Source organism: Podarcis pityusensis (genome assembly GCF_964106645.2).
Source record: "Podarcis pityusensis genome assembly, chromosome: 12".
NCBI lineage: Eukaryota > Metazoa > Chordata > Lepidosauria > Squamata > Lacertidae > Podarcis > Podarcis pityusensis.
The window spans coordinates 35825267-35841885 of NC_138037.1; the positions used below are offsets into that span (position 1 = coordinate 35825267).

At 40.9% G+C, this 16619-nt stretch overlaps 2 protein-coding genes across 7 annotated transcripts in view; both read right to left on the bottom strand.

The window, feature by feature from the left end:
- Positions 1-908, bottom strand: part of GSDME (gasdermin E) — a 29288-nt gene extending 28380 nt beyond the window's left edge. The window contains exon 1 of one of the 4 annotated variants that reach the window (XM_080974902.1): positions 767-908. The gene's annotated coding sequence lies outside the window, so the exon portion shown is untranslated. Of the gene's footprint in view, positions 1-112; positions 331-378; positions 395-766 lie in introns of those variants that run through there. The other 3 variants (XM_080974903.1, XM_080974905.1, XM_080974904.1) reach the window with 3 other exon arrangements.
- A 740-nt stretch (positions 909-1648) lies between these two features.
- LOC308459511 (uncharacterized protein) lies at positions 1649-14956 on the bottom strand. Of its 3 annotated transcripts, none has more exons than XM_080975104.1 (14): positions 14854-14956; positions 13555-13590; positions 11924-11972; positions 11763-11829; positions 10709-10759; positions 9497-9524; positions 9201-9231; positions 8690-8747; positions 7837-7867; positions 5085-5121; positions 4690-4725; positions 3121-3156; positions 2463-2490; positions 1649-1794 (listed from the first exon to the last, which is right to left on the bottom strand). In XM_080975104.1, the coding sequence occupies exons 1-14, from the start codon at positions 14936-14938 to the stop codon at positions 1780-1782; spliced, it is 588 nt and encodes a 195-aa protein (XP_080831230.1). In that variant the 5' UTR covers positions 14939-14956; the 3' UTR covers positions 1649-1779. The 3 variants fall into 3 exon arrangements, with proteins under 3 accessions (XP_080831230.1, XP_080831232.1, XP_080831231.1); XM_080975106.1 differs by having other exon boundaries at positions 14699-14900; XM_080975105.1 differs by lacking the exon at positions 14854-14956 and adding an exon at positions 14165-14208 and having other exon boundaries at positions 13555-13628.
- Between the last annotated feature and the right edge of the window lie 1663 nt (positions 14957-16619).

Genomic DNA, 16619 nt, shown 5'->3' on the forward strand with positions numbered 1-16619 from the left:
ATAATAATGCTGATGATTTTATTATTTGTACCCTGCCCATCGGGGTTGGCTCCATGGCAGAAGATAGGCAAGAAAATAAGAGGAAAACAAACAATGTATTAGCCAATATTACTCATCAGGTGTTGGACAGCAAACAAGGAGGGAACATAAGAAGAGCTTGCTGGATGAGTCCAGCATCCCGTCCCCACGGTGGCCAACCAGGTGCTTGAGGGAAAAGTGCAAGCAGGATTTGAGCACAAACGAGACCCCTCGCGCCTCCTGTGGTTTCCAGCCACTGGTCTTCAGAGGCACGGCTGCCTCTGGCCGTGGAGGCAGAGTCTAGCCATTGTGGCCAGTAATGGCCATCTATAGCCGTCTCCTCCACTGCTGGCTTTATACCTGCTTGTGGACTTCCCTTGCCCGGCCACTTGTGGGGAACTGGAGGTTGCAGCGTGAAGCCCCTTGACCTGGGAGGAAGGCTTCCCTCTGAGGAGACAAGGTCCAAGGGCTGCAGTCTCAGCAGCCTTGCCCTTCAAACGGTGGGGCTCTTTTGCGTTCATATTGCGCGAGCCCTGAGGAACCTGAGGTGCGGGAGAGACGGACCCGCGTCCAGAATTTGTGGTCTTTTTCCTTTTTTAAGGCAAGGCTTTCGAAAGGGAGGGCTGTGGGGCGTTACGCGAAGGGAGCACAGGAGAGAAAGCAAGGCAGAACTCCGCGAGCGACAGAAGAGGCGAAGTGGGGGAGAAGCTGTGGAGACTTTTCGTGCGGAGGAGGGCCCTTTACTCACGGCTGCTCCGCGTTCGCCCGCGCGCCGCCGCTCGCGAACCCGACGTCTGCGCGACCCTCTTCCGCGCAGCTGGACTGCAACTCATTGTTTGCGCCTGCCTATCACTCAGGCCGCGACGCCCAGTCCGGCGGGGGCCACGCCCTTTTCTCCCCCCCCCGCCCCGCCCAGTATGCCGCTGGCTAGGAAAAGGGAAGAGCGCGTGGAAGGACAAAGGGCGGGCCTAGAGATAGGGAAAGGGTAGATTTGCTCCGATTTCTTGGGGTTAACTAAGGCTACTTCCTGCGATGATAAATTAAATTAAATGGGGGCGGGGGGGGAGAGAGAGAGGCTGGCATTTGATGGCAGCAAGATGCGCTGTAAAAGATGCGCACGTTTGAGGCGCGCCCATTCTACAATAAACACCCATTAGGAAGCACCCTAAAAGTAGTTGTCAGTCTGGCCAGCATGGAACGGGAAGGGGCTTCTCATATGCGAGGGAGAGTAAAATACTCAAAATGATGTTAAAAGCAATCCTAACACTCCTGTTTGACCTCGAATAGTGACAATGGTTCCCTGAATCCACAATTAACCTATTGCAATTAAATTGTTAGTAATCAAAGTGCGTACTCTGCACGTATTTCAACAGGCACAGACTGTACGTTTTGCATTTCAGTCTTAAGGAGTGGCTTTCAGTAGAACATGCAGCTGCTGCCCCTATCCACATGTGGTAGAGATCATGCATAGCCCCTATGGACCCAATGCCTATTTGATGCTTTACTGTATTGATAAACAATCTCTAAACTGCACTGGAAGAAATGCAATTTTGTCCAAGTGAAGACAGATACCTTTGATGCTTTTCACACCAACAATTTATTAACAATAACTATACTAACTCAAACTATAGCAGGATTAAAATATCTTTATTTGGCATATAGCTATAAATATTTTAATATGGTTCACCAAAATTTAAAATGTCAAACATGAAAGCTCTCCAGCACTCAAATAGGTTATTGTTACACCACACTGGACTTCTGCTATTCAAACTCATCCTGCAAAGAGAATATTAGATGAATAGGTTTTTAAAAAATATATTCTAAGCATTTATACAAAAAAAGTCCACTTCAACCAATAAACACCTAGATTAAGCAGCTGTTGTGATTCCCACCCCCCACCCCACCCCACCCCAAAAATATACTGGGTTTTATCAACTTAAGTCATATGACATTTGAAATCAATGGATTTAAGTTAGTCATATGCATTGATTTCAGAAGGTTTACTCTGAGTATGAGCTACTTGGATACAATTCACTATTTGTATTTACTGACTAATTTTAATAGTTGGATAAATAGGCATCAAGGGGGAATACATAAAATATAAGTACAATAAACTATAGTGAATAAAATGTGAAATACTCAATCCTGTGTTTGCTTCATATTGTTAATATAGGTGAGGACTCTTCTACAGGCAGTGACAAGCACAACAGAAACACAGAAACACTGCAAGTACAAGATTCCAGCTTGCCGCCACCACAGGAAGTTGCAAAAACAGCTAAATTTTCAAGCTGACTGGTATGGCTGTAAAAAGTGGGCAGATCAGATTTTAGATTAAAGAAATTGTTTGGCAGAGAATCAGCATGACTTTCTATGTCCAATGTGTTGGATTTAAGGTATAAGAATTGCACAGCAGCTGCCCACCTAGCCCCAGACACTTTGCTTACCTGTGATAATGAGTCTTCAACAACATAGCTAAATCGGGGGAAATAATAACAGATCAGGTTCATAATCTGTGATGTGGTCCACCACTTTATGACCGCAATCCTATACACACTCGCTGGAGAGTCAATCTTGAATTCCAGATTGTGGATTGTGTTGTATGGAACATGCAACTGTGAACTACAGTCTGCCAATCCCTTTAAGGTTGTAGGAGTCTTCAGGACGATGAGGTGAGGTGAAAGGTGGAAAGTGGGAGTGATAAGAGGTGTCCTGTTCTCCTTTTCAGGTCAGAGCACACTTGTGGCCATGTAAGGATTGGTGCAAAATCCTTAAGGCCTCAACATTTAGCTGGTTTTGGATGCCCCAAACCACAATAGCTACACTGTATCATCACATTATTGTCACTAAAGTTGCCTGTCCACAGCGACCATTCTCTGACCTGAATATGAAAGTCTCAGCAATTCTGCCAAGCTAAGTCAGTGGATAGCAACTTGTCCTTAAAATCCACCAAGGATAATCTTTGTCACCCTCACGGAAAATCCAAAGAGTTACTATTCGCAAAGTACTTGAATTATTTAGTGAAACCCTCGCTTCATTAATTTTAAGTACACAGAGAATCAAATTAATGTTTTAAAGAAGAATTAATTTTTCACTGTATGATACCTAGAGCCATCTTCTCCAGTCTGAGTTTCAACAGTTCTGTGGGATGGAATAAAAGCAAAATTAACCTTCAAGTGAGTGAGTTTTATCATGACTACAGCAGGAGGAAAGATTTAATCTTTCTTCCTCATATACCACAGTCCCCAAATGAACAAGGGGTCAATCCTGCAGTTATAGTACAATCCTATACATATCAAACCAGAATTAAGTCCTGTTGAGGCATACTATCAGGTAAATTGGTATAGGATTGCAGCCTATACCAATTTCATATCTGATATGATTCTAAACATTTCATTGTTGAAGTTTGTTACACATTCTTTACATCAAAAGAGTGCATTGTCTTGGTTATTATTTACCACGCCCTAAATAGCATGGGGTCAAGCTGCTTGACTGTCTCCTGTTATGTGAACTAGCCTATCATTTAAGATCAGCTGTTTTACCCACGCTTGGGTGAAACTTGGCTCCCTGGTGCCCTTGGCAAGGAGCTGTATCAGTGCTCCCCTGCTCTGTCCCTTGTGCCCTTGCCTGAGGAGCCTGTGTGCCTCATCTGGCCACCCAGAGCAGCAAAGGAGTGGCCCTGGAAGTGTACAGTCAGGCAAGCAGGCTGACTTCACTCTATGCCTGGGCCCTTGGCAGGAGCCAATCTAACCATCCCTGCCTCTTGCATGTGTTCTAAGACAAAATTGATGACCGTATGCAAGAGGCCTTTCTCTGTGGTGGTACCTCATATGTGGAAATCCCTGCTCAATAAGTTAGGTTGTAGTCATATATTTATATCCCACCAGCATTGAAAACACTCTTTTTTAAAGTTCTATGTTAGTGCTGTTCCTTATGTCATTTTTTGCTAATGTTTTAATTTGATTATTTGTATCTTAACGGTTGAATCACTTTTGGCTTTTGTACTTCTTAGCTGATTTGACTGACTGCTTTTTGAAGGAAAAAAAGCAGGTGATACAATTCTGAAAATAATAAAAAATACTTGGCCTTTGGTGCCTCTATATTTACACTCTGAAGAATTGTAGAGTAGCATTTGGCAACCCCTCATGTTTAGGTACTTCGAGGAACTGGCATTGGCAACAGAGGCCTCTTAAGAAACTTATTTTGATGTTATTGTTCATTAAACAAGAACTAATCAAATGAGATAAGTAATTGCTATAGCAAATGGTTATATAAAATGCCTCAAGAAGCTGGTAAGCACTGATGTCAGTCAGCCAAAACAAATAAATGTAGTGATTCTGTATCCCACATAGTCATAAATGTGCATCTACTTCATAGGAGAATGTGAAACTGCATGTACCCTGCCATTACCTGGAATGGTGTTTAAATAGAAGCTGTGTTATTTTCAGGTTCTTTAACCATTCCCTTTTAGTTAATAAATATTCCAGTAGAATATGCTAGTGCATTTGTACATACACACTCTTCACTATGCGAAAGTGGCAAATGCGTAGCATGCTTCTAAACAGGGATCATCTTAGTCAAACTAGCATTAATTCCTTGGGAAAACTCCGCCAGGGATATGTCTCTCACATACAAGCAATTTCAAAACAAACTAAATTATGCAGTTGCCCTTACCTCTTCTCCAGCACAAAAGCACCCTCTGTCTGAGTGCTGTGGATATTCAAATGAAAATCTTATCATTTAAAAAGTCACAGATATTGATTTACATGTAAAAAAATAGCAGATAGTTTATTCAGGTACATAGCTCAAGGGGAAAAGAGCTCAAAGGGAAAAGGCATTTTCTAATTAAAACTGTGTTTCAATTAGGCACATATGAAAAATATGTCCACAGACAAGTGAGAGCTCACTGAATATTTTTTTTATAGTCTTTTGCTAAGCAGTGTGGCTGCAGAATTTTAGCTAAAATAACTGAATTTTAAAGAAAATATATTACCAGACTTCATACACAGTCAATCACTTAGAATAACTTTCTGTAAGTAGATAATGGGGTGAAAAAGTCAAGCCCTCACCTGGCATGTTTTCTAGGTTCACTTAGAATTCTTTTATCTGTAAAATTGAATATTATGTTATACACATGCACATCTGGGAATCTTTCAATATCTCTTTGCTTGGTCTAACAGTCTAAAACTTGCTGTATCAGCTAGCAAGTGCATAAGATGGAGGATACATCTAGCATCTAACATTAGAAAAGATGGAAATAATTCCAGGAATCTTAACCAGTGCCAAAGACTTTATTTTATTTATTAAATTTGTTAGTCACTTTATCTTGCCCTAGACAAGATATATAATGGTGGCACCAAGCAAGCCTCCTTGAGGAAAGCATTCCACAGACAGGAAGCCACTGCAGAAAAGGATCATTCTTGTGTTGCCACCTTCTGGACCTCTTGTGGAGGGACACACAAGGAAAGACTCTCCTCCTGCAAGAGAGGGGAGTGGTTGTGGTCCGGAGCCGGACTCCGCCTCAAGCAGGGGGCGTTAGCCCCCTGCCTCCCACTCACCTGGCTGGCCTACGCCCACAGGCAGGCACCCAACCAGGTGCCTGCGAGGGGGCGTGTTTAGCAGCCCAAACTGCTGCGGCACCAGCCTTCCGGCCTCACTTTTCGTCGTCCCGTTGCGAGTCATCAGCTAGGAGTCATCACAGTCATCACAGGGAAGAGCCACGAGGTTTTGAGTCGGGGGGGGGGGGTCTGTGTGTGTGGAGGCTGCCTGGTTCCTGGCTTGCCTTTTAACTTTAGGAGGCTTGCGTGCGCTCATTGCTTTACTGCTTTTTAAAACCCAAGCATCCAGGTTTGCCTTGCTGTGTCCTCTTTTCCGTGTAAAAACCTACATTTAACCTTCTATTTCCCCCCACTCCTGGTGCTTGATTTGTTTGTGCGGTCTGAGTGCGAATTACCTTTCTTAAGCTGCAGCTTGTTCCCTTGCCCAGCACGTGCCCCCAGCGAGGTCTGAGTGTGAGTGTGGCTCCGTCTTTCTTTCTCCCTCGTCTCCTCGCTTTCCTTCCCCTGCCTCTGCCTTGGTGGCTGTGCGTTTTTATTTAATTTTTGGCCAGGGTGCTTGTAAGTTTTCCCCTCTATTGCCCTTGCCTGTCCAATTGCATGGCTGGTCTGGGTGACTGAGTGGGTTTGCCTTACATTTTAATTTGTTGGCCAGGGTGCTGGTGCGTTTTCCCCCTCCATTGTCCTTGAGAGCCTGGATAGCTCAGTTGGTTAGAGCATGGTGCTGATAATGCCAAGGTTGCAAGTTTGATCCCTGTATGGGACAGCTGAATATTTCTGCATTGCTTGGGTTGGACTAGATGATCCTCAGGGTTCCTTTTCCTGTTCCTCTCTAATTTTAAGTCGTGTGTGTGTGTGTGCTTGCAGCGTGTGTTTGTGCCTGCCGTTTATTGATTTATTACTCTTCTAGCGTGGGTTTAATTTACCCTGCCATCCCTTCCATTGGTACCACTTAAATCGGGAGCCCCCTGTAAAATTTTAAAGGCTGCCAGGGCTTGGAATAGACTGTGTGCTTAAACCTCACCCCTCTTGGCTTCTCTAAGCCGCCCCCCCCCCTCGCTTGATGTTTGGGGGAAGAAATAAGGCAGGGCTTGGGGTGGACAATTCAGGGTTTCTGATCAGGGAACCATTCCTCAGCACTGCACATTTATACGTTTAGAACCTTTGAAGGTGTGCCTTTGCCTGGTTCTTGTCATTGGCTTCACTTGCCAGTACAGGCTCCCTAAAGAAAACCACTTTTAAACAACAACAACAAAAAAGGTTTCGGCTTATAGTACCTTACTGAAAAGTCCAGGTTAACCCACGGTTTATATTTCCACTTCATTTTGGCTCACTGTAAAGGACAGCTATTTTCCTTTTCTTCAAAAACTTTTCCTTGCCCGGCATGTTCATTTTACTCCCCCCTCTTGTGGAGGGACACACAAGGAACATCCTCAGATGATGATCACAGGGTCCAGGTTAGCTCGTATGAGGAGAGGCAGTCCTTGAGGTATTGCGGTCCTGAGCCATTTAAGGCCCTATAAGTCAAAACCAACACTCTGAATTGGGCCGAGAAAGTAACTGATGCCCAGTTCAGTCAGGCTAGGATTGGTGTTATATGTTCAAACTGTGTTGCCACTGGCTAATGAATTCTGCACCAGCTGAAGTTTCTAAACTGCCTTCAGAAGCTGCCCCACATATAACACATTGCAATGATCTAACCTAGAGGTTACCAGAGCATAAAATTTAGGTTACCCCTGTCCCGATAGGGGCGTAGCTGGGGTACCAGCTGAAGCTGATGGAAGGCACTGATCGCCACTGAGGCCACCTGGGTCTCAAGTGACAGCAATGGATCTAGCCGTACCTCTAACCTGCATATCTGCTCCTTCAGAGGGACTGTTTAAGGACATTTTTAATGTGTGATGTATTATTCTGTTTTTAATATGTTGGGAGCCATCCAGAGTGGCTGGGGAGGCCCAGCCGGATGGGTGGGGGTATTAATAATAATAATAATAATAATAATAATAATAATATATTACTACTACTACTACTACTACTGTAACTCACTGTAGTTCAGAATCAAGGTTTAGCCTTCATATCATATGAAGGTTCAGTTTGAATTTCCCCTCTTATTGCGGATTACAATGGGTCAAAATATTTAGTACAGTAATGTGAAATTTTGGCACCTTACACAGTAGGATTACTAGGAAGGGCATAGAGACTAACATAAAAGTAAGCAGATGTATAATAAACATCAATGTCCTTTACAGCCACTAAAACAACATACCTTGGCTGTTGAGAAGCTCAGACTCTTCATACTAAAAAAGAAAGACACAATCTAACTGATGTTTCAGCAAACCAAGCAAAACGTCTTTTTAATGAAAAGTGTAATGGAAAGTGATATATGACATGTCACTCCCCCAATCTTTCCAATCCTAGTTTTATTTGTTTATTAGATTGTGGAAGGGTTTTGTTTTGTTTTTTGCAGGACACCCTTCAGTAAGAAATCATACACCTACAAAACTATTAGGATGGAATACAATAACAAAACATAAAAATATCACTATCCATGTACATACACAAAGCAGAAAAAAATCAGCATAAAAATTCAGCAGAGAGCATATAATAAGCCAAGAACGAATGTTGCATTTGGAGAATTAAACTTCAAAACATTTTCTAATACTGTATCTGTAAAGAGCAACAAATGTATATAATTCATGGCCAGGGCTTCTGCCGTTCTCTAGATTCAACAAGCTAAAAGTAGCCATGATTAAGTACTATGGAAAGTCCATAGTTATTATTACTTGCTCCCTTGCTTTTAATGGGTTACTTTAGCTAGATTGGGCCAGTCTATTGGCTGTATCCAATGCTACAGCTCCAGTGGGGCAAGGAATTTTCATGCAAACAAGGGAACCTTCTTTCCCTTTCCTGCCCTCTGTGCACTCTCAAAATTAGGTCGGGAGACCTTCTGGAGCAGCTTTGGGGAGAGGGGCAAGGAGAGAAGAGCAAACAGAAGTCCTATTGCATCAATGGAACTCTGATGGCACAGCAATGGATACAACCCAATGACTTGATATTTATGTACCAGGTACCACTTTTTCAGAAGCGTATATACCACCCCTGAAATAATTTATACTCACCCAGAAGTTTGTGACATTCAAGTAATTTGATATCTCACCCGAAAGCCTCTCAATCTCACTTTGAAAGTAAATCAGAATACAAGCACAAATTCATATTCATATGTTTACATTTAAAAGCTACTCTTTATCATGTGACGGATGCTAACCAAAATGGTTAGCAAATATAAAATGTGCATTCACAAGCTGCTAGCCTAATGGTGGAGGCTGACAGACCACAAGCCTGTGTATGTGTGTTCTTTCTGTTCTGAAATGCACAGAAGTTCTATGATGTTGTTCATTGTCAGTGTTATCCCACACAGTTCCATACATTTCCCTGTCACTTATCACAAAAAATCCAGAGTATTTTTTTGTTTTTGGGGGGGGAGGTGGTTGTTGTGCAAGAATGCTAAATTTACTTCAACTGTGCAACCTAAATTTCCAGGTGTACTGAATCATATCCACAAAATAGTGGAAGTTTAGATACGACCATAGTCTGTTGTTTAAAATGTTGTGTTAACATATCATGTCTTACTTTTCATATTCTTCTTTCTTTAGGGCCCAATCTAAGAAGAAAGAAAAATATAATTCTGCTCCTTGCAAGTGGAATTTCAGTTGCTATTTTAAGATAAAAGTACCCCTCCCAACATGGTATTGCAATAATCACTACAAATGTTACCTGTTCTCTTACCCACAAACCACCTACTCTTTGAAACCTACTTACTTGTTTGAATATATCTTCATCCTTATCACCTTATTGCCTATCACAAAATAAAATATGCTGCTTCCCTAAGAATGCTCCTCAATGGGTTTACTTTTGTACATACATACCTTTTGTTTTATAACGCAGCCGGGAGTTCTAATGTGGAAAAGAATTAGAACAGTATTAGATCAAAATATTTACATACTATTTTATCTATTTTAAATATTTTAAGCCACTTCCTTTAAGAGGAAAAACTCACCAAGGCCACATACAACTAAAATACAATACAGTAAAACAAAATAATTAACCACTAAAAATCAACAAGCATCCCATCCCACAAAGTACAGTAAATAACTACAACAAAAGCCATCCACAGATCAGTTAAAACAGTTAAAAAAGCATCAGCCTTGCGGCTCCTCAATGGCCAAGGAGTGGAATAGTAGCTCCCCAACACCACCTTCTATGGCTGCTTATCCAGGAAGGACTGGAAGAATAACATGCATCCTAAATTCAATCCATATAAACAACTTAGAAGGATGACATCTTCAATGACTTGAAGTGTTACTGAGAGGTCCAAAAGAACTAACAGGGTAGCACTTTCTGCATCTATTTCCCAGCAGAAGCCATCCACCAGCATGACCAAATCTGCTTCCATCTCCAAAGCAGACTGGAATAATCCAAAAGTACCTGAAGTCGAGAAGGCACATGCTCCAACATCTTGCCCAAAACCGGCAGATTTGAGGTGTAGGATATATTTCCTCTTAGATCAAGGGTTCCAAAACTGTGGTTCATGGACCATCAGTAGTCCACGAGCTTCATTCAGGTGGTGTGTGGCATGTTAATTGATTTGTAGTTGAAAACAGTACATGGCACATTGAACAACATATTCATTTTGATTTTTAATTGATTTTTTAATTTTTCTTATTTTTTGTTGTATTACAATTTGTATTTTATGGAATTCAAATTGTAATACACTAAAATACAATATGTAAGAAATAAAAGCACTTAAAATGCAATTAAAAATCAGACAGCACTTGGCACAATGGCTACAACAGGCAGAAAAGTCATTAAGTGGTCCGCCAAGTACCTCAGCTATTTTCAAGAGGTCTGTTGGGTGGGGGATTGGGAACTACTGCCTTAGATCCTATGAACTGGCATAAATTACCTCTGTAGCTAAAATTTAATTCAGAACTCAAGCAAGGGATTATTTCTGGCCACCAAACCCCTGCCATCAAATGGAGTAAAGTTCTGATTGAGACAACCACCTCCAATCCTGACACTGAAGCATAGGCACAGGCTTTAAGCCAGCCATAAATGTATATAAAATGCCAGATAGGTACCGCATTTTTTAGCTTCCTATTTTCTGTTCTCAGAGCATCAATCTCCTGGACCTAAACAAACAAACAAAGACACAACCAAACAAAACATTATTGTTGCAGTCCAAGTAACATATCTCAAAGCTCAGGTTTGCTTTTCTCAGATAAGTGTTGCATTTCCAAAGGCCTTAATGGTTGCTCTTTGCTTTATACGTGGAATTTGGCAGTTCCAAACTTGCTTCTGACATATTCTGAGAAACATCCACTGCTTAGGCTTTCAACTGATATATAGGTACATGTGACCAAGCATGTAGATTATTATTATCTTTTTTTTTTTTTTGCAGGCACTTAAATATTTTTATTTTTTTAAACTAAATTCTGAATAAGTTGTGGAATAATTTAGGTTGCAACACTAACCCCCCTTACTTGGGAGTTAGCTCCATTTAATTCAACAGGACTTGCTTGTGAGTAGACATGGTTAAGATTGCTTTAAGTAGCAATGTTGCTTAATTTGTTTAGTATTGGCCATAGCCTTCCAAAACAGACACGATCCATTTCCCCAAAAGTCCAAATTTTATGGCAGCTTTAAAATGTGGCCCATTGACTCTTTACCTCAAGGAAGCCATAGGCAGCTCCAAGGGCTCAGTTTGAGCCAGGATTCATGAGCACACAGTCCTAGACTATGTGGTACAATAATAGTGTCTCAGAGTATACGCCAAACGTATTATGCTAATAATGGAGTAACTGCATGTACAGTAAAAGCCAGTGGGTGAAAGTTCTTGGCAGAATCTACATTTTGAAAGGGGATGTAAGTGGGCTTTACCAACTCTTTCAAAGAAGACACTCTCTAGGTTGTATCCAGTGTTACTTTTACTCAGAGTAGACCCATTGAAATTAACAGACATTATTAACTTAGGCATCTACTCTGAGCAGATATAACCCTCTCTCACACAACACAAAGACACAGGGAAAATTAAAGGGCACCCATAAAATTAAGCATTGCTCCATAAGACATTCCTTACCTGCATATACACAGTTTTCATTTTCATGGGCAAGATTTGTTTCATAAATTACTTACAGATTGGCTGCTGTCCAAAAAGGTGCAGATTTCATGTACAAGCCTCTTTCTCTGATCCTTGTTTTTTCTTAAATAAAAAAATCAATTTTTATAATGAATTTTAATTTTCATACAATTTAATTTTCAAAAGTCACATCAATCTTTCAAATGGGAGTACTTACAAAATCTGCAGATAGGTTTCATTTTTCACTAGCATCTGCTCACTATTTTCTATGGTTAAACATGCAGAGATGGTAGGTTATACTATCACAAACAGGTAATTAGAGACAAATATATTTGTGTCTGTACTACTTGCTTACATAAGTTAGCTCATCACTGCATCTGCATATAATACTGAATATATTAACCCCCACTCAGATCTATGAGATAGAGTGGAGTTTACAAGATAAAAACATTTAAGAATATCAGTGAGGGCAAAGTGCTAATAAAGAATTAAATTTGTGGGAATGGTGGCAAAATGTCACGGAAGGAGGCCAGGATGTTAAGAAACAGTTGCAGAATGTTGATGATTAGCATGATGAGAAATTACCAGCATGAATCAGACCATTTTATGCCAAATACAATTGAAATTCAGAAGCTCTGCTTGCAGAAAATTGCAAAGGGACGTGCTGTGGGGGGGAAGAATGTCATCTATTTGATTAATTCTGTTCTACAGTGTATTTCAGTTTATCGTATCTGCCAGTTTTGATACTAGTTGCTTTGCCATTTCCAAATAATAATATACACACACCTTAGCGATTTTATGGAACCAGGTCATATGGATCATTTTGCAAGTTCCTTTGGAACATGATCATTCAATGTTACATTTATTTCTGTGAAAAATTTATAGACCACCATTAAGAAGAGATTCTAGGGCAGTTTACATACAGAGCGCCCTTTCCTTAAATTATCATATCTGGAAGAACCAACACTTGGAATACATTTCCACTCACTATCAGGATCAATAGATTTTAAAATAGGAAGACAGATTGCAGGATGGACCTTTATAGCTGAGCAGCAATTATCCCTCATCTCCAGAGACTGTACAGTGCGGCCCATCATTTGCAGAAGTAGCATGTGGTACTGTCTTAGATTGTACTACTTCAAAATGCAGGAAAATGACAAAAAGCTGATAATTTCCCTGCATAAAGCATACATGGAATGTTTTAGGGCTAGGCTAAAACTCTGGTCCCTAATGCACTAGTTTTTCACATGCAGTGAGGTGCTAACATGGGGTATCATTCAAATCTGTATCGCAAATGGTTCACACTGAGAAATCTATCCCTAGGACAATTATGCATGGAGTAATAAATACATACTTAACAGTATTTTCCACCTCTCCCTGGCCACAAATACATAAAGAGGGCAGCTCAGGGTGCCCTGCACACAGTGCGTCTTCCAAATAAGATCTCTTTTACAGAAATCCTTCACAATACCTGGCAACAGGCTTAAGGGTTACCCAAGGGGAGCTTTAAAAGATGCCTATAAATGAGAAGATATAATACACACAAATAAAATAGCTCTTAAAATTATTGCCAGAGCTGTTAATCAACTAGCAAAACCCTCACCACAGTACAATTCTATATTTATAAACACTCTTTGCTTGCAACAGTGGCCTTTCTTATGGTGAATATACATGGAACAACAGATATTATCTGATGGTATCACATTTTGCCCTGCAAAAGTACCTTCCACTGGGACATAACTAGAGTGGAGAAATCAACCATTTTAAGAAATTAACAGTTCATGATGCATATCTGATCACTTTAGTATTCACCATACTAAAAAGTAGCATTAAATAAGTCTCTCTTACCTTGTTTCTCAAGTAGTGGCATTTTAAAAGAAAAACCTGGAACCAGGAATAAACATGACGCCATCAGGTCAAACCTGATAAGACACAACCTACAGCTAAAGACTATTATTGTTCACACATCTTGCAATCCTTAAAATGCTTGCAAGATGTGTAGGAGCATTGATACCCTAATTTATATATAGTCAAGTCAAGTTATTAACTGCACTTGGAGGGGGGGTGGAATAGCAACTTTATAACTAAGCTGAACAATGGGCAGTGAGCAACAAAGAAGAAGAAACTATCTCCATGTACAGAATCCGGATTAGATATCAGATAACATTGTCTCTGTATATGGTGATACAATTACAAAAAGGTCACAGCCCCATGCACTCTGCAAATTAATCTGGAATAAATCCCTCTCCCCTCATTTACAATCACTAATTTCAGTTGTGAACCGCCCTAAGCTCTACTGATGAAGGGAGGTATACAAATTTAATAAATAAACCCCTACTTCACCATCAATAAGCACGCATCAAAAGTCGGGGGGGGGGAGGAGAGAACTTTGCCTTAAATTTAGTATACTGCTTTGTCACTTATAACAATAATTTCATTATATATACACTCCACACACCAGGCTGAGTTGCCCCAACCACTCTTCATGCCGGCTGCCTTGGAGGCCTGTTGGCAGGTGGCAAGTTGGGGCTGAAACCTTTTAAATCCATAAAGGTGAGGTGAATTGAATGAGGTATCATATGCCCTTCTCCCCAGCTCCGGGAAAGTGAGGGGAGAATCATTTCATGTACCTCAGGGTGTTTTCTTCTTTTGGGGGCGGGGGCGTAAAAATGCAGCCCCATTTAGACTTAAGGATTTCAAACCCCATATATATATATATATATAGATAGATAGATAGATATTTCCATTTTAACAATCCAACAAAATCCTCATTAAAACATTCCAAATTATAATACAATAAAAAATCCAAATTGTATGCCAAATTATGTATCTCTGGGTGACTTCCCATGCTCTAAAGTTCGGGGAGTGATGATCTCATATTGTACTGCATTCCTTAATGGATTTTACCCCTTTTTTTGCTTAAACAAGCCCATATTGATAAAGTTAATAAGGGGAAATCCATGCGTTATAATAATAATAAATTTCCTCTCACCCTCCATATCCCCCTACCACCCTCTAATTCGAAAGCTCTCTCTGCCTTTCTGAAAGTGTCTTGTAAAATAAAATAAGGGGACCGCAAAAATAAAGAAGGGGACCATGAGGTGGAAGAGCGTGGATTAGCTGCTGCTATCATTCCCTTCCACCCACCCGGACAGAGTATCGCTCTCTCTTTGCCCCGCCCACCAGCTTCTCCACGGCGCCTTCCCGCGCCTCTCAAGCCAGAGGTGCGCATGCGCGCGGGGCGGAGCAGGTCCAGGCGAGCGTTAAAAGCCCATTAGTAGCCGGGCGGGGGAGGGACGTCTGGCTCCAACGGTCTCGCTGGGGCTCACGCGCTGTCATACCAACTGCGCACGCGCAGCCACGCACCTGGGCAGCGGGGTTTCCTAGGTCAGTCCGTGGGGAAGTCCTGTTGAAATCCGTGCCGCCTTACCTGCCACTGAAAATCGTTGGGGATTTTGACTGGTAGATTTGAACGGACTACGAGTTAGATCACAAATGCCTGAATCACAAGCGCCCTTGGAATTATTATCTTCTTCTTCCCGAATGTTTGGAAGGAAAAAACAACAAAACCCTCTTGATATTCATTTCTTTGTAAAGGAATCACCCCCAAAAGAATCTCTCTTACTTGCACCTCAGATATACAGTACAACCAATGGTTTTTTTCCCCTTAAAAAAATGTTTAGGGGTACTCGCATTTCGACTCAAGAAAATTACCATTTTATAGTTGAGATCGGGGGAAATAAATACAGTAAATGGACAAAAGTACAAAATTCACAAAATTTTTAGGGGTATGCGTACCCCCAGAAAAAAAGCACTGGATACATACAACCCAATGGGTTCTGTTGTTTCAGCATTCCAGGAAGGTTTAGCTAAAGAAATAACTTCAATGGACTATGATAATACAGTAATGAGAGATTTGGTAGAGAGGTTGCTTGGCTGCAAGATCTACTCATGAACAAATTCAGAATTTTGTGTCAGTTATTTATTTCAGCCACCAGGTGTCATAGTCCAAGAGGCCAATTTACCAAAGTAATATCTACCAACTACTGCAACAGATGGGCCTTTTTTGCTCATGTATACAAAAAGTATGAATCCTTGCAGAAAGTTGTGGGCATATAGTATAGATAGAGGGACCCCTCCCCAAAGAATTTCAGAAATGATGTACAGTACACGGCTTAAACTTAACACAGTTATGAAGGATCATTTTTTCTGTACAATAACTATTTAAGTGAGAGGGAACAACACTGGAACAGATTTGTATTTTTGTACAACTCACATTCATGAGGGAATTATTTTGCAGGATGAGTATTGTGCCTGTGAGCAAGAGACACCACAGGGCACACAAATACAGAGATAATATAGTTGCACCTTTATAATCTAAGTGGTTACCACCTGCATGTTATGTGGATCAAACATAAATTGATCTCTCATTTCTTGACTGTTCACAAATTTCAGATAAAATTTGAACAATAGTCCCTGATATATCTTAAAAGATTTGCCTCAGCAGTACTTTGTTAAGAGCCATCTGGCCTCATTCATGTTTTATTAAGAACCATCTGGATCTGTATTTTTCCAACACTTGCTGCCTTAGGGCTTAGTCATAAAAAAGATTTTTTAAAAAACCACCCGATAAAGCATTGTTTCATGCATGTTATGTTACCATGTAACTTGACTTCAGTATAAATACTTGCTTTAGATATAAATACTTGCGTTGAATGTCAAACATGCTTCCTTTCCCAGCTCCCCACCCCAATTAAAAACCAACCCCAAATAATCCAGGGGTATTTTTCAACCTAGCTAAAGGCCCCCAGTGAGCTGCACTCTTGAAAATCCATTTGTCAATTTGGCTTTCACTGATTTCTCACTTTATCCTTGCTTATATTGGTTGCAACCAGCCTGCGTTAGTTGTGCTT